The 22202-nt window shown below is 46.7% G+C and overlaps 8 protein-coding genes across 9 annotated transcripts; 4 read left to right on the top strand and 4 right to left on the bottom strand.

The window, feature by feature from the left end:
* Window positions 1-426: 426 nt before the first annotated feature.
* FVEG_00103 (deoxyribose-phosphate aldolase) lies at window positions 427-1218 on the bottom strand (the record flags this gene model as incomplete). The annotated part of the gene is made up of 1 exon (XM_018886536.1): window positions 427-1218. The coding sequence occupies one exon, from the start codon at window positions 1216-1218 to the stop codon at window positions 427-429; it is 792 nt and encodes a 263-aa protein (XP_018742106.1).
* A 310-nt stretch (window positions 1219-1528) lies between these two features.
* Window positions 1529-4923, bottom strand: FVEG_00104 (hypothetical protein; the record flags this gene model as incomplete). Its single annotated transcript, XM_018886537.1, has 3 exons — window positions 1529-1566; window positions 1632-3842; window positions 3894-4923. 3 exons carry the CDS (start codon window positions 4921-4923, stop codon window positions 1529-1531), a joined length of 3279 nt encoding a protein of 1092 aa, XP_018742107.1.
* Window positions 4924-5481: 558 nt separating this feature from the next.
* On the bottom strand, window positions 5482-8248 carry FVEG_00105 (hypothetical protein; the record flags this gene model as incomplete). The annotated part of the gene is made up of 10 exons (XM_018886538.1): window positions 5482-5514; window positions 5571-5672; window positions 5720-5870; window positions 5930-6115; window positions 6180-7041; window positions 7100-7275; window positions 7331-7364; window positions 7413-7606; window positions 7655-7759; window positions 7812-8248. The coding sequence occupies 10 exons, from the start codon at window positions 8246-8248 to the stop codon at window positions 5482-5484; spliced, it is 2280 nt and encodes a 759-aa protein (XP_018742108.1).
* Window positions 8249-8888: 640 nt separating this feature from the next.
* FVEG_00106 (hypothetical protein) lies at window positions 8889-12488 on the top strand. 2 transcript variants are annotated; one of them, XM_018886540.1, is made up of 8 exons: window positions 8889-9241; window positions 9302-9314; window positions 9365-9566; window positions 9624-10007; window positions 10059-10643; window positions 10694-10799; window positions 10848-11111; window positions 11173-12488. In XM_018886540.1, the coding sequence occupies exons 1-8, from the start codon at window positions 9186-9188 to the stop codon at window positions 12425-12427; spliced, it is 2865 nt and encodes a 954-aa protein (XP_018742110.1). In that variant the 5' UTR covers window positions 8889-9185; the 3' UTR covers window positions 12428-12488. The 2 variants fall into 2 exon arrangements, with proteins under 2 accessions (XP_018742110.1, XP_018742109.1); XM_018886539.1 differs by having other exon boundaries at window positions 8901-9241; window positions 9291-9314.
* Window positions 12489-13413: 925 nt separating this feature from the next.
* On the top strand, window positions 13414-15469 carry FVEG_14585 (hypothetical protein). Its single transcript, XM_018903519.1, has one exon. It carries the CDS (start codon window positions 13436-13438, stop codon window positions 15266-15268), a length of 1833 nt encoding a protein of 610 aa, XP_018742111.1. The 5' UTR covers window positions 13414-13435; the 3' UTR covers window positions 15269-15469.
* On the bottom strand, window positions 15243-16849 carry FVEG_00107 (hypothetical protein). The gene has a single exon (XM_018886541.1). The coding sequence runs from the start codon at window positions 16684-16686 to the stop codon at window positions 15352-15354; it is 1335 nt and encodes a 444-aa protein (XP_018742112.1). The 5' UTR covers window positions 16687-16849; the 3' UTR covers window positions 15243-15351.
* Window positions 16850-17675: 826 nt separating this feature from the next.
* FVEG_00108 (hypothetical protein) lies at window positions 17676-19552 on the top strand (the record flags this gene model as incomplete). The annotated part of the gene is made up of 1 exon (XM_018886542.1): window positions 17676-19552. One exon carries the CDS (start codon window positions 17676-17678, stop codon window positions 19404-19406), a length of 1731 nt encoding a protein of 576 aa, XP_018742113.1. The 3' UTR covers window positions 19407-19552.
* Window positions 19553-19969: 417 nt separating this feature from the next.
* FVEG_00109 (hypothetical protein) lies at window positions 19970-22058 on the top strand (the record flags this gene model as incomplete). The annotated part of the gene is made up of 3 exons (XM_018886543.1): window positions 19970-20395; window positions 20452-20823; window positions 20878-22058. The coding sequence occupies 3 exons, from the start codon at window positions 19970-19972 to the stop codon at window positions 21940-21942; spliced, it is 1863 nt and encodes a 620-aa protein (XP_018742114.1). The 3' UTR covers window positions 21943-22058.
* Between the last annotated feature and the right edge of the window lie 144 nt (window positions 22059-22202).

Here is a 22202-nt window from a genome sequence, read left to right as displayed (position 1 = left end):
GCGCCGCTTGATAGGGTCTCTATCTGGTACTTCCAGATGCGATGCATTCGCTATTTGCTCTTGTGTATAGGGTGCATGGACGCTCAAAATCACACTATCGCATTTAGTCAACTGATCCATTATTGAAAGGGCGTATTTACTTTAAGCTTTTGCTTTCGACATCTCTCGCAAGCGTTGGTAACTTTGTGGCGATTGATCTTCACTAAGATTGCTGGATGCCGTGGACTATGGAAGAGAATGTTGTGATGATTAAGCGAAAATGTTCGGCGTTACTCTTTTTCTGTCGGAGAACTGTTCATAGTAATTCCTTAACCTGATTCGTCGGAGCCGGCGCATTCGGCCGCGTAACTACTATGTGACACCACCTATTTTACATCTTCGGCCTAACCTTACATGCCAAGCAATTCCGTCCCCTTCCGAATGTTCTCAGTATCCTCCGACTGAGCTGTCGGCCATGGGCTTGAATGTAACCTTACTAGGCTGGTCCGTGATGCCTCTCTTAACCGCTTCCTCCATAATCGCAACTGTAGCTGTAGCACCGATACGTGTAACGCCTAGCGACATGACATGCAGTAAATCGTCGAGGGTGCGAACGCCTCCAGCAGCTTTAACCTGGACATCCTTGCCAGATTTCTCTACCATAAGCTTCAGATGAGGAATGGTTGCGCCCTTGTAATTATACATGCTGTTGGCCTGCTTGACGAAACCGTAGCCAGTTGAAGTTTTGACGAAAGCCACTCCAATATCCGTGCAGATCTTGTCAAGGTACTCAACGTGTTTCTCACTCAAGTAGTCGTTTTCAAAAATGACTTTCAGAATAGCCCCGCCTTTGACAACGGCATTGTTGACTTGGTGAACCTCTTCAGCAACATATTCCCAGTCACCGCCGAGTACTTTGCCAATATTGACGACCATGTCGACCTCATTAGCGCCTTCAAAAGTAACCGATTCAGCTTCGAAAACCTTGACGGCAGTGCTGCTGTTTCCATGCGGAAAGCCAATGACGGGACATATCAAGACATTGCTGCCCTGGAGTTGCTGCTTAGCCATGGAAATAGCATATGGTTTAACGCAGGCTGTGGCGACGTCGTACTTTTTTGCGATGGCGAGGCCTTGAAGGATATCGACGTCTGTCATGGTGGGGTGCAGAAGGGAGTGGTCAATCATCTTGGCGATCTGTCCCAGAGTGACTGTGATCTCGTTGGTGTTGGAACTCATGGTGCCTTTGTTCATGGGTGATTGCTGTGACGATGACTTTATTTAGAAGAGGGGCGATTATTTAGTGAGATATCTGCTATTACATCGGGGTCACGGGCCTTATATAACAAGTTCTCCAAGTCTCATACGAGAACGCCATTGGTAGTCGTGACGGCGAGCTTTCGTTTCCCTTTACGGCAATTTGTTCCACCGGAAGACATAGTGGGGCCACTCGGTCCACAGTCGGGTATGCCTAATGGGACATTTCCGTTAGTGTCTGAGTGCCTACACCAGCTGGAGTTTTACCTACATAATAATATGTAACTACCCATTACATAGTAACGTAGCCAAAGATAACCAACATAAGTCCTATTTATAAGAAGTTATTTAGTAATTAATCCAGAGGAAACTGAGTTACTGTAAAAAACACTTACCTAGCAGACCAGCGAGTAAATATAACCAATTGATGCCTATATATTTCTTTGAAAGTACGATCGGTTCTGCATCAAGAGATACAGCTTCTTTTGTTTTGACTGAAGAAGTACTCGCAGCAAGGCTCCGGCAGTCGTGAGCCCTCTCCTCCACGAGTTGCAGCAAATTATCTTTGCCTGGGAAATCGCTCATAGCCCGGATCCAACCTGCAAATGATATCTCGCGACGAAGTTCGTTCGGTTCCCATGGCCAAGTTTCTACCTTGGGAAATGTGTTGTCAAGACCAACAACATCGTCAATTTCATCCCGGTCGTCCAAATAGTAGCTGGCATGTCGCCATTTACGCCTGAATGAGAGGGTCTCTGGTTCATTGGGGTTTCCAAATGTGAAAGTATCTTCTGTCTCGCATTCTAGGTTTGGCTTGATGGGATAGTGAACGACCACAGTAGAAAATCGAAACCGAGCATCAGCGCCGAGTCGAAGAAAACGCTCGACTATACCGGCAAAACGACGAGTAACATAATACTCATCATGATACAACCAGAAATAAAACTCCTGAGCGAGGAAGTACTGCCAAATAGAGTGGCTCTCACTAGCTGTGCTTGGAACGTATGCGTCTCTAGCCCAGAATATACCGCAGTCCGGCATGAGATTAACACGCATATCAGGACTGATAATATTGAGTTTTAGAAGCATATCCAAAACTGGATAGGTGGGCAAGACAGTCGAAGCATAGAACAGCAGCGCAATCTTCGACACCGTATCTGTAGTTTTAGGGTCGTTCTCAATGCTCCACAAGACGTAGTCATTTGTCTCAAGGAGTGGGAAGAATAGAGGAGCAAATGAAAGTCTGACTTTTTCGCGGTATTTACCAGCACTCCTGTTGTTCTGTTCAATCGCCACCTGTCGCCTCGCAATGTTCCACTTACTCCCTCGTACTTGTACTTGAACTTCAATGTCGCCGAGAAGTGTTGAGTCATCAAGACACTTAAGCTCCGGCTCAAAGACGGCATCCATGCTGCGTAAGAATTCGAACGGTTCGTGATCGAGGTCATGCTCTAGACGCAAGCTCATTAGATCATATGGGTAGCCACTCGATAGCGGCTCACCAACGCTCACTTGAACCTTCCATTTTGCCAGGACAAGTTCTGATAGAATATTGACAGGATGGCTGCCATTGAGAGAGGCGGCCATTTGCTCTTGTACGTCGTTGGCGTCGAGAAAGTCTGCCACAGAACGGTGCGCGTAGCCAATGTTTCCCCGGCTGTCGAACTCAACTAGTCCTCGACACCAACCGCTCAGCCTAGCTCGGGCGACCTCTTTCTTTTTCTCTTGTTTTTCCTTGGATAGATTTGCCTTGAACCTATCTTCCCTAGCAAAACTTTCATTTCGGTTATAGTCGTTAAGGAAAGAATACGCCAGTGAGTCCAAATAAATGTGACTATCCGAAGTCGTCACGAAGGGGACCATAGCGAGTGTCTGAAATGCCATTTTGCGACTAAATTCATCGAGTTCCTTGAGTATATGCTTATAAAGATCGTCCAATTCGCTCGGAAATCCACGGACGATTTCGAGGAGCTCAGCAGGCTCAAGCTCAAGATGCCATTGCATACGTATGTTTCTGACGACCAGCGCTACCCAGAAGAAAACACCGCTAGCCTTTTTAACGATATACTTGGCCACAGCTTGCATGGCTCTTGAGTTTTCAGTACTTGAAAGCCTTTCCAAGATATATGCCTTAATGTCGTATTGTGTTAGCGTATGAAGCCGTAGCCTCTGAGCTTCTGAAAACGAATTCATGAAAAGATTCTCCTCTCGGCTTGAAACACACAGCTTGACATTCGAAGGGAAGGTGGTCGTCCAGCTATGTAGCCGCTTGACGAGGTCCATATGGTCGTCTTGCGTTCTGGCTTGATATTCATCCAAACCGTCTACGAAGAAGCAGAATCTGTGGTTGGCGCAAATATTCTCGCTACTAACAAGAAGGCCAAATGCTTGGCTAATATCATCTCTTGAGAGCTTGATTGTTTTCTGCGGTGGTAAAGAGCTTTCTCTCGCCTCGTTCCATGCTCTGGGGAAGATGTACGGTATCAGGTCATGATGGTGTTTGAGCACACTGTGCAGCAGGGAGCGGTATAAACCCTGCAGTGATTTTTGGTCGTCTGAGCCTGGCCGCCAAAAAAAGAAGCTTGCAAACACAAGCTGGTTTCCATCTGCATCCAGTCAGTATTGCCTTGTCAGAAACCGTATGATATTTCACTGACTTGCCCACTCATTCAGTCGTGTTTGTGTCTCCGGGTGATGACTCAAGAATTTCATCAAGGTTGACTTCCCGCAGCCCATCTTCCCTGATATATGAAAGATCCCTGTACCTACTGAAAGCCACGTAAGAAACTTTTCTCGTGACTTTTGTCGCATCTGTATTTCATCCTTTGTCCTCTCCATATCACTCTCTCTTTTCAATTTTCTTCTTCTGCTTTTCTGTCGCTCATGGGAAGAATCCGCCGAACCATCCGAATCATCGGAGTCGAGTGTATCAACGCTATCCCAATCATGCTCAGCCGGAAAATGGGACCCTGCCTTGCCGTCCCGAGCGGCTCCGTCGACATCGAAGATCCACTGAAACGTCTTTTCATGCGCCTCTTCTATCATCTCATGCCTCTTGTCCATGTCATCATGCTCTAGGCTTTCCAGAATTTGGTTGTTGATATTAACATAAACCGCTGTTCTTTGTATGTCCAATAGCTGACGGACTGACTCTTGGGTGTCGATGCCGATCGCCGATAGCTCAGATATAGTAGCCTTCAACGGATTCAGACTCTCGGTGTTGTGCCTAACGTACTGAGAAAGCGTGTCAACTGAGATCATTGTTTCGAAGCTCATGTGCAGCTCGAGCTGACGACGATAGGTATCCAGTTGTTTCTCAAGCTCTTCACGCTCGCCCTCGTGAAATTTATTTTTCAAAGCTGCCCAAAGACTCTGCCTTTTGGAAGACAAGTCCTTCGGCCTGATTCGCCCCAATAAACCGAGTATTTCTATACAGACAGCGTGACACTTTGTAGCGAGGTGAACGAGTTCTTTTTCTTCCTTGCCTGTCTGTGAGGGCTGTCGAATAACGAGGCGAGCGGCATATCTTTCCATTGCGACAGCTACAGCCTGACTGCTGCGGTTCTCTGTCAGGGTACCATCGCTGGCCTGATAGATCTCGATCGAGCCTTTTACTAGCTTTGCGCTGAAATCAACGAAGGCCACGATAGATGACGCAAGGCCTATCGCAGTTACCGGATCCAACATCCTGAATAGTAAGAGTAAGTGGCCTATGCCCTTGGCTCTTGACAGTTTGGTCAGGATACGATAGATCAGAACTTGAATATCAGGCAGCAGAAGGGGATGAGCTTTTGGGCTTAGCTTTTCAAACCCCCTGCTGCTGACTCTTGACATCCAATCAATGGACAGGCACCAAGTGGCATGCATTGCATGTGCCCGCATTGCCAGGCGCCTAATGGAAGAGGGAGCCAAGAATTTCCGAACTTGCTTTATCATGCTTACTCGTAATCTAGCCAATGATCGCCCGTAGCAGACAGCCTCATCGTAAAGGATGTGAGTTTTGACTTGACCATACCACACGGCCTTAGTTATCAACAGCGGCAGGCCTTCATCAAACAATCTCTAGAAAAGAGAGCTTGTAGCATATGTACACTATGAGTCTTTACTCACATAAAGTAAGTTATGTTAAATATCTCATCTCATGTTGCCTTTCATTGAATTGAACTTAATTTTCAACATAGATAAAATAATAATCACAACAGAATTCCTTCAGAACTATACATAAGACTTGCCACATGCTAGAGTTTAACTAGATGCTCTGTTATCATCAAAAACATGCTAGAAAGCTGTCAGATTAAACAGCCATACTCGCACTTATGCCTTGCTTCACTTACCAACAGCGACTCCACGAGAGCTTCCGATGCTGCGTTCTTCCCTTTGCCGAATCCACCACCCGCCAACTGTAGTTTTCTTCTTTGCCGAAATATGACATCAGCCTGTAAACTGTTAGTGAGAACAACAACAGCACCACTTGCTCCCAGACCTGTTCGACCGTTTTCGCCGTAATGTATCTGACAACAACGACTTGAGATTCTTGCCCGAGTCGAAGTGCTCGTCCAATCGCTTGCTCCTCGATAGACGGATTCCATTGCGGCTCCAGGAGGTAAATGCGAGACGCAACAGCAAGGTTCAATCTGCAAAGCAGTAAGAAGAGAGAAATCATTATACTATCATAATGAGACTGCAAACTCACCCTACGGCACCTGTCCCCAACGTCATAAGTAGAATGGAAGGGCCGGTTTTTGACTGAAATTCCTTCAACGCTTTGGTGCGTTCAGCGAGTGTTCGTGAACCATGAATTATGCCGTGTCTAATGGAATGATGCGAAAGAAGGTTGCTGATGAGGAAAAGCGTCTTCTTCCAGCACGAAAACACGATACTAGGAGATGAAATGCTTAGAATATTCTGTTTGACTCATGAAGAGCCATGGTAAGATGACTTACCTTTTTTCTGTATTATGCTGACAAATGTCGTCTAAAAGACGGAGTAACTTCGAAGGGTATTTGTCGATAGAACGACCACCGCCAGTATGTCCGCTTGCTCCCGTGCTCGCTTGCCCATCTTGCATGGGCCGAACACCTGGGAATTCGGGTTCGCCATCCTGCTGGCAGGCTGGACAGGGGGATTTCCGCTTACTATACTGAGGCATGCAAGTGCGACAAAATAAATGACAACAGGAGAATATGAACCTGCCACCATCGGTCTTGTCAGAACTGTCAATAGAATAAATCGTAACAGAGCAAATGGCGCAGATATTGCGGTCATGTTGCTGGAGATATGTCAATGCCTCATCTGGGTCAGGTGGAAGGCCCGTGACATCAAATTGTTGGTTATCGATTGACCTGCCGTTGTTGCAAAACAGACGTAGTTTGAGAATCGATTGTAGCACTACAGAGCTCACTTTCCTCTTGCTGTATCCGCTCGTTATCATATCCAGTTGTGTTTTACCTTCTTGAATGAGATTGTTGTACTCCTGTCTTTCAGAATCAGTAAGCAAAACCTCTTGGATATACGTGACTGGAGGTTTCAGTGGCAATATCTCTCGTGTTCTTCTCAGGCAAATGGTTTCAAGTAAAGTTCGTAGATTTTTGAACCGGTCTCTTGAAGAAGACGTTGCTGGACTTGTGATGAACTTGTGGAACGTTGGGGCATGTTCAAGGACTGGTATCCTGAGGAAAGAAACTAAAGCTCCAAGATCTTCCATGCTGTTTTGAATGGGTGTTCCTGTCAGACACCAGCGATGCTTTGCTGAGAGCGCGGTGACGGCTTTGAACTGATTTGTTCGGCGGTTTCTAATATCGTGCGCTAATAAAGGTTACCTATATCAGTATACAAGATGAGTAGCTTGTAGTTGTTCCCAAACCTTCATCTAAAACGATCCTGAACCAGTGAACTTTGGATAAGCTACCGCGAGATGCATCGGCCGCCAATGTGGCGTAGGTCGTGAACACTATGGACTTTTGGAACAGTAGATGCACATCTTTATGGCGTTGTGTGCCAGTGTGTCGGTGACACGACAGCCCGCCGGGATGCGTATGCCTTATTCATATGTTAATTCGATCCGCGGGTGATGGGTAACATCGAGGAACTCCACATTTGAATCTGTTCGACCCAGTTGTCGATCAAGACTAGATACAAATCAGTTTCAGCTAATATGTTTCACGTACTGTACTTACGCGTTGATGATACCACGATCAGTGTGGCTGCGGATCGTTGTTTCGAACCCGCAAATGCCTTTGCACGATCTAGTGAGCCTGCTATTGTCGACAAGATGACAAGAGATTTCCCTAATCCCATGTCGTCTGCCAGGATTCCGCCTTCAGCCTCTTCTTGGTTTGGACGCTTTGCTCCACTGAAGACATGCTGATAACTATTGTTGTCAGTACCAGGTCGATTGATTCAGATATCTCTTTCTCACAAAGGTTCGTCCGCGTCGATGCTGTTGTACTTCCAGAGGCTAAGTTCGGAGGGAAGATCGCCAGTCTCTCGTTTGAGGATAAAGTCGATTGCTTCCTTTTGGTATCTGGGATTCCGTCAGTACCAGCTCCTCAGTATACAGATAAATAAGAACATACGGGAAAAGAGCGCTTTTGATGCGACTGTCAACTTGAATACCATCACGTAGATTGTGGTATGATAGTGAACCAAGGATTTCGTCAACTGCGTCCGCGTTATCGACTTGAGGCTCTTGGTCGGAAGCCTGGCCGCCGGCCTCCACCACCTTTGGTGGCAATAGAACCAGACTTTCAATTGATTCTTGACCCGGATAACCCTCCATTCTAAGAAAGTGCGGGTTGTAGTACTCCACGCCCGCTAGCCCGCACCGAGGGAATTGGAGATAGGTGCCAGCTTTGGAAAGAGCTCGACCGATAGATTCAGCGTCTTCACGGTTTCCATAGATATTAAGCTCTATCGGAAGCTTGGAGCCAGCTCGAATATCCGAAAAATTCGCTTCCAAAACACAGGCCTCACTCGGGACATAGGCTAAGACACATACTTGATGTTGAGACATAAGGGAGAGTAATAGTGTGCACAGTCCTTTACTCAGCCGCGCGAAGACAAAGTCGCAGTATGCCAATGCGAGGTACTGTCCTTCTAATACAACAGCGAAGAGTAATGATGATTGATACGGGAACAGCTGGTGTTCTAAAGGATTGCAGCTTAACTGTGCATTCTCTCTAACGACCTGATCGTTGGCCAACGAAAGCTGTTAGCAGTCGATTGAAATTTGTTCTCCTGCGGGAAGACTTACGCATCCAAAACATGTGTTAAACACAGGAGTATTTGCCCATATTTCCTCCTCGGTAGTCGACGTCGGAACAGGACTAAAAGAGCTTCGTTCGTGCTCCTCCGAAATCTGTAGCCTTTTAAGCGAATTTTCTTGCATCTTTAGCGTAGAAACAAAAGAAGAAGTCAATGAGTTCAGCCGCTAGAGCTAAAGAAGCCCGCCTAACATTCCAGCACTCGCTGGCGCTTAAGTACTTGCTGACGTCTTCCGTAGGTACTCTGTAGAGAAGGCATCTTTACCCCGCAGTAATCAGCCTCATCTATATTTAGAACTACATGTCTTTTCAAGCTCAGACCACCCACAAAATCATGCAATTCTACAGCCCTACTTCTTCTATCTGGACTTTTCTTTTATTCTCTCTTCTTATTTTCCCTCCACCGTCTTCAAAGTGCTGACCAAATGTCATTTTATACTTAGACGCATTCTCGACCGCCATAAATCACATTTGTGGCAATGGACAACCCCGGCTTATCTGACCTCGAGACTGTGCTTAAGGAATTTAAGCAAAGTATTGAAACCAACAGAGACAGGGAAAGGTTCAGGACAACTACATTAAAGACCGTGAGAGACACTATTGCCAAGATACAGAGCCAACAGCATGCGGGTCGTCAACTGCAGGATCTGAACCGGCTGGCGCTCTTCCTTGAGGCAGCTAAGCAGTATGGCGAGGTGGTTCGTTTGTTCTGCAAAAACGATGAGATCATGCCATTTATCTGGGTATGTTACTTTCAAAAGATAATCGTTATATATGCTTAACTTACTACAGGGGCCAATGAGAACTCTACTAGAAGTAACCTTCCAGTTACCTATGCAAGTTTGCGAGCTGACTCGAGTGCACAGATAACTAGTTCATCCAGCCGGTGCATCAAAGCATTTGACGAGCTTGTTGGCCTATACGAAAAGTTTGGGGAGGCGCTCCCTCTTCTCCAGCAATATGAAGACTTTTTTCGTACCAGGCCATATAAGGTGAAAATTCTTGTCCTAATATACAAAGAACTTACCACATTCCATCAAAATGCTTTAGAATGCTTTCAAAACTTAGGCTAGTTGCTGATTCCAGATATATCACTTCTCAAAGATTCTGACGATATAAGTATAGTATGGGAGCAACTATTTGATATTAACTGGGAGACGATTAAACGGAGCCTTCTTTCTATCATCTCGAGTCTAGTTCGACATAGAAATGCCATTGAGAACCAGGCCAGTCAGCCTCAGACGACAGACTTGGTAGAGACACACACAGAGCCAGCGACCCAATCGGACCCCTTCAAGGAAGAGACTTACCGGCCACAGCGTTTAGCCGTATGCCACTGGCTTCAGCCAATAGATCCCGCCTCAGATCAAGATGTATTTTCCAAGATTCGAGCAGAGTATCCAGGTACAGGGAGATGGCTTCTCGATGATGAGACTTTTAAAGGATGGTTTGATCTTCGATACGCTAGGATACCCCCGTTGCTCTGGCTTACAGGCTTGCCTGGGGCAGGTAATCAATTCCCAAGTTACCATGAAAGAAACAAACACTAAACTATAATAGGAAAGACGATTCTTACGTCTCTCGTAGTAGAAGAAGCACAGAAGCTTATCCCAAGACCACGAATGCTGATCTTCTACTGCAAGCAAGGTCTACCCGAGCACAATTCGTTCCTTGGACTTGCGCGCAGTTTCCTCCTACAACTGCTTAACCAGGACAAAGGTTTTCTATTGTATTTGTACCGTAAGCACTGTGACAGTAACGAAGCAGTTCTATCTTCAATACCCCTAGCTCAGGAGATGCTACAGTTTCTGCTCTCTAGTTGCAAAAGCGCCTATATCATTATCGACGGTCTAGATGAGTGTGAGAGAGAAGAACGGAAGCTCATAACGCAATGGTTCAGGCATCTGGTCGAATCACTCCCTGAAAGTGCTCCTGACCGCCTCCGCTGCCTATTTGTCAGCCAGGACGATCGAATTGGGTCCAAAGACTTGCAAGGGCTTGCCAAGATTAAAATTGAACCTCAGGATAACATGCAAGACGTCCTGGTCTACAGCAGAGTACAGGCCAATGAGCTAAGACGCAAGTTTGACTTCTCGGAGGAGGAATCAAGTAGGATTGCCATTGGTGTTACTGAGTCCGTAAAAGGTATGAAAACTAATGAACTGGCACATCTTATTTGCTAACAGGCAGGCCAGGCATATTCTTACTGGCAAAATTGATATGGATCAATTTGACAGCACAGATAAGTCTTGCTGAGGTTGAAGAGCAAATGAAAGAGTTTCCCCCGGAGATCAATAAGGCGTGAGTGTAGAGCATCTCAAAGCAACTTTATGACTGACCATATAACAGATATGAACGCATAATGGATAAAATAATTGACAAAGCGCCCCGGCAAATGAGAACAGGCGCTTTGCAGTTGCTTGGATGGCTTGCTTGTGCAAAGCGGCCACTAAAATGGCACGAAATACAGTCCCTAAAATCTATCAACCTTGACCAACAGTTGGTTGATTTTGCGCGTCACAAGTTTTCAGTATCCGGGAAAGACCTTTGTGGCTCTTTGGTGGAACTACGAGAGGACGGAACACTGGAGCTGATTCATACTTCTGCGAAAGTGTAAGTGCCTGGAAAGCCGGTCTGCGCATGAAAGATGCTAATCCATGCTCGTATAATGTAGGTTTTTGATTGAAAATTCGCGTTACATAGATATAGTTGCCAAGGAACTCGAACTCGCATGCCATTGCATTGACTACCTCAACCTTCCGGCGTTTACGGATCAACCAACAGCTGAAAGAATACTCAATGGAGATTATGGGTTTCTTGAATATGCTGTTTTGAACTGGACTCGACACTTGGAAGCCGGCATCTTAGAGCTTGGCGGCCATGATGACCAAATCAGCGAACTTTCAGAGTCCCTGGAAACCTTTATCAGAATGCATTGGATAAAGCCAACCGTCAGGCTTCCAATATCCGGCGGAACACAGAAGAGGCTTAAATGCTTCGAGGCTCTAGATTTCTATGACCAACTCGAACAATCAGTTGTCTCATGGAAGAAGCAGTTGCGACATTTTGAAGGGATGAAGCCTGGAGAGTTCGCCTTGGACCTCAGCAGCTTAGTTCTTGGTGTTCGAAAGGAGCTGGAGCATGTAGCCACCTCCATTTCAGACGCTTCAATGCAAAAGACAATAGAGGACAAGTACGGCAACATGATCTTTAAGTGTCCTCGACTTACCTGCCAATTTTTTATCATCGGCTTTTCGACAGAGAAAGAACGAAATGAACACTTCGATAAACACATTCGGCCTTTCCGATGTAGAGATGAGGGATGCAGGGGCTCCATGTTTGGATTTGCGGCAAAGGAACAGCGAGACAAACATATAAGAGATGTTCATCCCGAAGACTTTGCTCAAAGTCAGGAATTCCCGACTGATGAAGATGTGGCGCGGAGTATGCAAAATGATACAGCTACAGAAGAAGCCAATGTATCTCCGGAAGAAGCACCACCACCACTGCCTGAAGCAGAGCCACTTCCTGAGTCGGACTCAGACTCGAACTCAGCATTGGTGCTGGAACGAGAAGTACAACGCCAACATCGCTCGCGAAATAGGGGCAGACCACAATATTTCGAATGCCCACATTGTCCCAAAGTGTTTACCAAAAGGTTCAATTTCACGTCACATCTACAGAGCCATACGGATGAGAGGCCATTTAGATGTGGCCAGTGTTTAAAGGCATTCTCTAGACTGAGCGATCTTGGGCGCCACGAGGAAACGCACCGAGAAAAACGATATGTTTGTAAAGGCGTACTAAGAAACGGGGCCACTTGGGGTTGTGGAACGGCCTTCTCCCGGGCAGACACCCTGAAAACTCACTATAGATCTGAGGCTGGCAAGAGATGTATCCTGCCTTTCGAACAAGAGAAGAAACAGTGATAGAATATTAAAGAATTAGCTTGTCCTGGAATGATTATACTACATTACTACAATTACCTACCACTTCAGCTATTGGAATACTTAAACTTCTATTCAAGATTTAGTATTAGATATTGATCTCACTATAGCTAAGCCATAATGAGTCACTCTGTACTCTGTAGCTTACCAATTCTTAGACAGCGTTAATTGTTAAAGTTTACCCGTTGGCTCGAGCGAACAGGTAAATTAACCCCGCCATTACGGCTCAGCAGCATGACCTTCCTATTAAAGCGTATGACAAAGGAATCGCAAAACTAGGTATCCGGGTAGTTAATGTGACTACTATTGGCTGCTCCATGACTGCTGCCTACAGAAATCTCACATCAGCAGCGAGATAATCCTTGCTCAGTTTCTTCCAAGGCGCACCATGCCATTATGGCAAGTTTGACAACGTAAACTGATTGACCACCGTTCCATATAGCCGCTGTGAACCCAATCTTCTGAGCTTAATATACCTATCAGTATCTCTTGTTCTTAGGTTTGATGTTTCTATCACTGGTGTAGTGGCATAAAGCGTAATTAGTAGTTACAATCTCCCACATTGATAATAGGTAGGCGTTCCTTTTATTTCGAGGTGAATTCAACTCATTCGGTTGCTTGCAGGGGATGGCTGAGACCTCTGTATTTTCAGGAGGTTCAGTAAAGCTTGACTCAGATTTGATATAAGTCAACGCTTCTGCTGCCTAATTTCCATGGGCTTGATGCACCAGGACTACCAAGCTTCCTGAAATGTGCCAATCATGTCTTACTTAGCTACTCGATGGCTAATCTTTCTTTTTTGAGTCTGAGTCACTAAATCGGAGCCAATGGTCAAGTGGGGTTTCGCTGAGCCGTAATAGTGGGGAAGAGGCAAGCCACCCGCCGCTTCTGAGTGAGCTTTGATTGGTTGAATTGTGCATGGCCCTCAATCACCTAACGACAAATACACATCATTTGCCCACGCTTTTCAATTTCGTCAATCGTACTGTCATGAGGCTGCTGCAAACCAAATCTCACGAACTCTTCGAAGCCAGCGATGTTCCTATTCCATTTCCTTCCTATGCTATTTTGTCTCACACATGGATATCATCCAAAGATGAAATCACGTACCAAGATATGAAATCAAGAACAGGGGACATCAAGAATGGTGTATACAAGCAGAAGGGCTGGTCAAAATTGAAAGATTATTGCGACCGGGCTTCTAAGGATGGCTGGAAATGGGCCTGGATGGATACTTGCTGCATCGACAAGACTAACCCAGCTGATACTCAAGAAGCCATCAATGCCATGTTCCGATGGTACCAAAATGCCGGCGTCTGTTATGCTCATTTGAGCGACATCGATTCTGCGACGACCAGCCAGATTCTCTCCCTTATGGAGGATACAGGTCTTGGCTCTAGCATGAACAGCCTTCGAATAGCCGCCAAGAATGAATTCATCGGTGCTAAATGGTTCACCAGAGGCTGGACGCTCCAAGAGCTTCTCGCCCCCCACTACCTGATTTTCGTCGACCGCGGGTGGCGCCACATGGGTACTCGAGAAAGTTGGGCTCTTGAGATTGAGAAGGCTAGCAATATTGAAGCACGCCATTTGAATGCTTTCAATCCGACGGACTTTGCGTCTTGCTCCACAGCGATGAGATTCTCTTGGGCTTCTGGTCGGGAAACGACGGTGGAAGAAGATGAGTCATACTCATTGTTGGGTCTCTTTGGGATCAGCCTCCCTCTCATCTACGGTGAAGGGGGAAGACAAGCTTTCAACAGACTGCAGCGGCAGCTTATTCATGTCTACCACGACGACTCGGTATTTGCCTGGAAAAGCTCCCAGCCAGATCCCAAGCCAGGTGTTGGGATACTTGCTCGCTCAGTCAAGGACTTTCGGCATGCTTTCAAGGTTACAGCAGGACAATACGGCAATGCATACTCCATGACGAACAGAGGCCTGGAAATCACTTCCAAGTACTGGAGACAGCGAAGCAATCCCGATGGCGTGATTGTGCGTTTGAACTGCAGAATTGGGTCCGCCTCCGACGCTGAGAAAGAGATTGGGATACATCTCACCCACGACGCTGTAGCCGACGTCTACTCCCGAGCGCGCATTCATGAGCTCTGCGATCTGGGCCACCTTGATCTCAATGATTGGTATGAAGAACGACGTCGCGAGCCTCTGTTTATTCGCGCCGATAACTATTTGGAGCCGGCTGCGCCTTCAGCTATGTTCGTTGTAGAACATCCCGAGCAAATCCAAATTGTCGCAACATACGTCGCCACCTTCGGAAATTCTTTCACAAACCATGGAATACGGCCTTTCAGCAAACTCGCGAATGAGACATTTGCTAGTGGAGTTAGAACGAAAGATCTGTCCATTGAGCCCAAAAGTGTTGTGTTCTTGAACATTGAGCTTGAAGAAGAAGGAGTGAAACTACAACTGGATGTAGCCATCAGCCTCACGGAAAACTGCTTCCCATATGTCGGGATCTTGAGTCGCGGTGCACACCCATGGGAACGACTGGCAGATCCGATGGAAGACGCTACGTGCAACGCCATGTACAATGCATTGGCAAGTCATATCCATCGAACTCGCCCGTCTGATTCGACATATCCGCTGGGCTACGCGACGGGAATGGGTAAGCTATGCATTTCTACGAACATCCTCCCCAAGCCCCCACGGAGGAGTGCAGAAAGTGTAGGACGCAGCCTAGAACTACGAGAATACATGTTGAGAATTTCAGTGGCTCAATTGGAAACAAACACAGGTCAATATCTAGAATCAAGGGCACTAGATGGTAACGAGAGTGCTGCAAAAAGACAAAGGGTATCGTAGTTGGGGAGAAATCTATTAATAGCAGGGCTTTGTAAAGTGGTCGCATATAAGCAGAGATGTAATAAGACGATCTTAGGTTGATCTTATGGGCTCGGCTCAGCTTTGATATCGGGTGGAATCATATCTCGTGCCGCGAGAGTCAGTCTCTCGTTCAAATAGATCCAATCCTCATCCTCAAAACTGGCGTCCTTCTCAAAAGCATCCTCTTTTCCATCAGATGAAAGCCTCCGAAGCCATGCGTCACGGCGAGTTGAGGGAGCAATGATTCCATCCATCCACGTCGTCGATCGTTGGTTGCCCAAAGTCTGGATCGTTCCAATCATAGGCGTTCGACCACTAAACTGTAGAGTAGTCGCATCAACCTTTACGCCTTCTCGCTTAAGCCATTTCGAGGCCAAACGATCATCGCTATAGGCTATGTAGTCAAGCATAGAAGAAACAACAACCAGTGATAGAAGTGCGACCCCATCCCAACCTTTCTGAGCTGCGACGTAGGTCATCACAAGGATTTGTAAGGCTTCCAGAGCTCGCAGGGCGTAAGCATGCCAGATGCCCAGTGGAGAGTGAACCGACTGGACCATGGTCTTGTTGAGCATGGTATCTATAATTCCACGAGAACCGATGTATAGATACCATGTCGAGGCATTCTCATTCAGAGCCACCAACATACAGCCCGGGAGACCAACCTCATTATTTTTGAAATATCCATCTGGTCGCTCGATAACCATAAGGTGTCTGCTTATGCGTAATAGAACGGCAAGGATCATTGCGACACCAGTTCCATAGAGCCCACATAGAAAGCAGACAACGCTGGCCCCGGAAAGCCCCAAGAGGAGAAGTATTTCAAGGATAGTGGGGAGACCAGACCGAAGGTATCGGGCATGGCTGAGCTTTTTCGTAGTTTCAGAAAAGCGCAGGATGTGAAGTTTCTGGTAACGACGAAACGGACTATTGGGCTTCAAAGGCTTATAACCTCCTTTAGGCCCAGCGATCTGTTCCACGTCTTCCGGTACCTTCTGAACATTGATGTTGCGAAGCGCATGAGCACTGAGCATAGCGGCTACTGCTCCGTTGGCGCAAGGGAATATGCTCCCCCAGTTGACGTCCCAGACCTTTCTACGAAGGTCGTTGCCAGAAGATGCGCGATCCAAGAACTCTTGGCCTTGTTGGAGGAAATCGGCTATAGTTGCTATTACCCCCAGGCGAGGGAATAATGCGACGGGGACATAACCAGTTAATGCGGTTTGGCCCACTAATCTATGTGGTAGCCGACTGCTGGAGAGATAAATAACTAATGGTAGTAGGGCTGCCCATTCAAAGATGATGGAATACGGTGATGATGCAGTCGAGAGCACTGGGGGCTCAGCGCCGAGAACACCGAAACTGGCTGGAGAGTCTTGCGATTGCATAGTAGACATAAGGGTTATTGAATGAACAGTTATCTTGGCACATTAGTTCTTCGTTCGTCTCTTTATTATACTGTAAAACCCATCAGATGATTGAAGTTGAAGCCTAATGTGTCAGCTCACTCATATCAGCATCAGCACAGCCAACGATGCGGGGTCTCGAAATGCGTTTTTGCGCAGGTGAGCGATTAGCAAAAATGGGCGGGTCGGAACTCCAACGGCCCTTATTCCAGTCTCATGACATGATCCTACGCTTGAAAAGAAGAAAAATGGGTTTATACTCCGTCGCGATAGCCACCTAACTCACCCTTCAGATGTATAAACACGGAATTATTGAGATTTGAATACCGCCAACATGAGCCCACCCGTCACATCGGTTTGGGGCAGTGTTGTCGCCCGCATGTACAGGCCTAGGCAACTGGGCCCGTGACTTAGATATTAAGTCAATGCGTAATATCGTAGCCCTTATTTCAGCAGTGGCGTTGTTAGATTCATATGAGAAATATTTGTTTCGCAGCTCGAGGCAAGACTTGCATTGGGCACTGTTGATGACCTATTCTCGTTTAGAGATCATGGCGCCTCAAGGCGGAGCTGAAATTCCACGCTAGGAAATTCCCATTGGTTACAGTACGCTCTAGCGTGTAATTGGGAGTGTCCCGGGTCGCCGTTCGCAGAATTTGAGACATGGACAAGAGTCGAGAACACATTATTGAGACTAGTGTTTCAATAGCTATGTGATTATGTAGGAGATACAGAATCGTGGCTGCAGGGCTTGAATAATAGAGCATGTGAGCTACTGCCCATCGAATCATTGGATGAGTGAAATGGCGGCCTGAAAGTTCTATAAAAGCAGTGTCGCATCCAGGAACAGTGATATGAGTCTGATAACGCAAGCATCTCCACTGCCCGAGCCTCTATGCCTCGTTGGGAGATTTCGAGCTCACTAAAAATATTTACTGTCTCTGTTACATAACATACCCGCTTGCTGTTTGCAAAACACAATGTCAAACACGAACCCTAATCTCCCAACTCCCGCGATCAATGCAGCGACTTACTATGACGTTGGTACCCAGGAGTTGAATCTATTCATAACCTATCCCAGCGGCTTCTCTCTCTGGCCAAAAGGCATAGTGGTCAACCTCATCACACCCCCATCTACATCCCCAACCAGAATCGGAAACGGAGCCCCAGTCTTTCCAGCCAATTCGAATACGGGAACCTTAGTGATGCCACTGGCATTGACTTCGGCTTCTCAACAAGGCCAACTGACGGTCGCCTCTCTAGACGCATCTTGGGATACGGGTGCTCCAAGCGATCCTTGGCAGTTTCCTGCAATCACTTCATCACCTTTAACCAGCCCCGCTTCGGCCAGTTTCAATTCTCTCGGATCTGTCGAAGTAACCTGGACATGGATTGCGGGAATGGGTGCAACTGGACAACGAGTTGCGCTGATGATTCCGGGCGAGCAGCCGATTGCAACGATAGTTGAAAGCCCGGATGTTACTGCCACCTTCACCATGGCCCAAGCCAATAATATGTTTTCGCCAGGCCAAAAGGTCACCATCCAATGTACTGCCATTTCACCGGGCCTGTGGGCTGCTCCTGTTACCACCACTTTTTCCATTCCCCAGTCCAGTCAAATGACACCTTATTCGATCAAGGGTTCACCTCCTATATCCCCTTACTGTGCTATGACCAGTCTGCCCGTGCAGGGCACAGGCAATTTGGAGGTCTGGTGGGGAACCGCTGAAGGAGCCATTGAGACAACTTGGTTTCCCAACTCGGACCCGTGGGTATTCGCCGGCGCGTCGACAATTTCTAATACAGGATCTTGTCTAACTTCAATATCCATCAGCCCTACCAATCAACAGATTTGGTGGATCACAGAAACTGGGGCTATTGATGGAAAAGTTTATAACGGTAACGGATGGGCGTCTCCCGGGACTGGAGCTGGCGAAGCAATTACCTTCAACGTAGCTGGTACAGCTTCAACAACCAATGGCGGTTCCATGACAAGTCTCGTACTAGAGAGCAAAACTGGAGCGATCCTTTTCTGGGTCGACCCTTACGGCGCCATCGCATACAGCAGGTGGCTTGCCAGCTCGGGCTGGCAGGCTGTCAATGGCGCGCTTCCTCCCGGTACAGCAAGCGCCACTACTCAGCTGTCTGTCCTGTCTGTCGGCAGTAGTGTCTATCTGTTTTGTATTTCTCCTAGTGGTGCAGTTGTCGGTGGCAGTTGGTCCAATACCTCGGGCCAGTATTTGGGTGCCATGTCCCAATTTGCAGTCCCGTCATCTGGCAATGCAGCGCCTGGAGGTGGGTTGGTTTCGTTCAGCGTTAGCACAAAGGAGATTGCGGTTGTATGGACCACGGCACAGAATAACATCGAAATGTCTCTTGTTTACGGTGGTGAATCACCTCAAAACATACAGCTACCTCTTACTATAGCGCAGTCGGTCTTGGGAGGTACTGGTATAGCAGCTTATTCCATGGAAGCAAATCAGTGCTCCATATGGTGGATTGGACAGTCAAGCGATCTCAGGAGGACGAACGTGGATCTCACCAAGCTCCAAGCAACATCAACCCCCGATTGGCCTGTATTCGAGGACCTTGGGCCTGGTTCTTGTAAGCAAATGCGGTCTCTTATTGTTCAGCCAGTATCTGCAACGGAAATTTATCTCTTGTATGTCACTGCGGAGGGTACTGTTGCAGGGTTGTCCTATACGTCCTAGCAATGGAGCTTTACTATGGCTCGTAAAACGCTGCGTTTAGGTCTCAGTACTATATCTTTGTTGGATCATGTTTCCGCAGTGTCCCTAAATTTATCATAATAGCATAGTGACTCTGCTTCACACTGTGGGAAGAGTCAAGACGTACTCCTGCGACTAACAAAGATCACGCTTGCGTTGGCGTCTTGTCGCTTTATCTTATCTTATCCTATCTGGGTGGGTACACCCATCACTGATGCCGAAAGGGAACGGAAGCGTGCCGATTTACCCTACGCCAATCTCTAGCCACTGAATTGTTTGTCATTGAGAAAATTATCACTGTGAGCTCTTCACTAAACGATAGGCCATATGCTACATAATGCCAAGTATTTTAATGCTATTTATAGTCAACAAGGCTTGGGGCTGAGATGTGGAAGTGAGGGATTGGCGCTGTGGCTTGCATGGTGTGTAAGAAAGTCACACAGCCTGAGTCTTCTCAAAATCAGGCTGCAATTGTTTTTTCTTCTCTTTTTCATCATTGTAACATCTCAGCTTTTATTTTCGAAACTCATGACAAGGTCTCAAGCATGGATATCGGGTGGCGCGAAGATCCCGGCTTGGAGTTCGTAAAAGACCGAATTTTCAAGCACCTGAAAGCTCATAACGATACGGCATTGCGCTTTATCGAGGCTCCGTCTTTTGTCGGAAGCCCAGAAATCCGCGGCACGATGAATATTCTTTGGAGTTGCGTTATCACTCTGATCGCTTGCCTATACACAGCGCTTCATCTTAACGTCCCAGGCGATACAAAGGCTCTTCCAATGCTCCGGGAAAAGTTCAAATGGGTAGTCATCGGGCTCGTGGCTCCTGAAATCGTGCTTTATCTTGCTTCGTCACAGTTTCTTGAAGCCAGGCGACTTTCTAAAGAGCTGACGCTTTTATGGCGGCAGCAACACCAGCCTGAAAATCACAGCACTTTATTGTGCGATTCGGAAGAACAAAATGGTATCAAGGTCAGGACTCCCGATTCAGATGATTCTGGTCGTCGATGGCTAAAGACCTCACCTAGGTTCCGTGTTTTGATATAAGATATGGCTTTTTCGTCATGATGGGTGGTCTCGAGGTCGACGTCAGTAAATTTGAGCACTTCACAGGACATTGGGCAGCTCGAGGAACATTGCAGTCTGGCACATTACGGCTATCAGTCAACGGTGTTCTACAACTTGCAAGAATGGGCCATTTCCTTCCCATTGAACGATCCAAGATCAACGACAAGAGCAAAGCAGATACTTTGCAAAAGGTTCTTGTCATGACGCAGGTCCTTTGGATGGCAACTCAGTGTATTTTTCGTCTGGGATATGGGCTTCCTCTCTCGCTTTTAGAGATACACACAATGGTACACGTTATATGTGCGGTTGTAATGTTTATGTTCTGGATCAAGGTCAGCTCTAGAATCCGTTGTGCGGGATTTTAATACTAACTGTTCTCCTCCTAGAAGCCAAAAGACTTGTTGGACCCAGATTCTGTCGACACGACCAAATTTGAGGACATTGTTGCCCTCATGGTTCAAGAACAATTCCACTGGAATAAGAGCGATGAGTTTATTTTATATGCCAAACCATTAGCCGATGAACACAATGATAGCCAAAGCCAAGCTGCGCTGGTCTGGGTGCACTCTACCGATACGTCTCGACGCAAGTATTTTCAAGATGATCAAGGTTTAGCTCAACAAATCAATTTGATTGAAGATGACGGAAATCGTATCATGTTAAAAACTGGCGAGGTTCTCCCATCAGGTCTTGGGGTCGTTGCCAGATCTTCTAGTTGGAAAACGGAGACTATTCAGCGAAAGGTTCTGCCTTCGTGGTACAATGAACATGCATACGATGATCCCTGGGACATCCCGGACAGTATTTGGGTTACCGAGTGGGTTGAGGCTGAGCCAGTTCCTCCGACCGTGGATCTCTATGCCGAGGATATTCAACGATGGAACCATGTTATACGAGCAATCGAGAACCTTGACGGTCAAATTCAGGAGCCACAACCGTTCCGTGACAGTCATCAAAGAGCTCGATATCGGGATCAAAACTTTCACAACGCTTTTTTACGATCTGCCGGAAATCTTCAGTACTCAGAAGAAAGCCGGGTTGACCCGGATCAGATTCTTAGCTTCATTATCGATAACCCCATCCTGCTAGTCCTCCTCCTCGTTCTCCCGGGTCTATACGGCGGCATTCATCTTGGAACGGCACAAATACCATTTCCCACTGACATCGAGAAGCTTCTTTGGAAAATTGCATCTATTGATATCATCGTCTCGATGCCAATATTCCTGATAATCTCTGTCCTTGGCCTTGGCTTTTCCCAACGGTATCTCAAGTATGAGTCTATTGCACATGACTCGTGGGCAACTTTATACAAATTTCCGGCACATCTGATTTTTCTTGGATATAGTCTCTCTAGAACGTTTCTCGTTATCGAATCATTCATTAGTCTGAGAGCGCTTCCGATAGGGGCTTACTGGACACCTTCGTGGTTGCAGATGATACCACATGTTTGAGGACAATACCTGCATTCCTAGGATAGCGACCTAGTGTTTGGGATATAGCCTATAAAGCTCTCCGTATACCTGTTGGTTTCTGCTACTTCCCAATAACATGCACCAGTTAATACGTAACGCATGCTGCTCTGCTCTATGCCAGTATTAATAGCAATTAACTATTTATCAATAACAAGAACTAGGCCTGAAAGTCCAGTAGATAGGTAGCAATGTCGAGTTGACTTGACATATTATCAATAGGGACTTAAGAAAAGCTCTAA

This window comes from Fusarium verticillioides, chromosome 1 (assembly GCF_000149555.1).
Source record: "Fusarium verticillioides 7600 chromosome 1, whole genome shotgun sequence".
Lineage (NCBI taxonomy): Eukaryota > Fungi > Ascomycota > Sordariomycetes > Hypocreales > Nectriaceae > Fusarium > Fusarium verticillioides.
The sequence above is the reverse complement of the archived record's forward strand: the minus strand, read 5'-3'. Positions and strand labels throughout refer to the sequence as shown.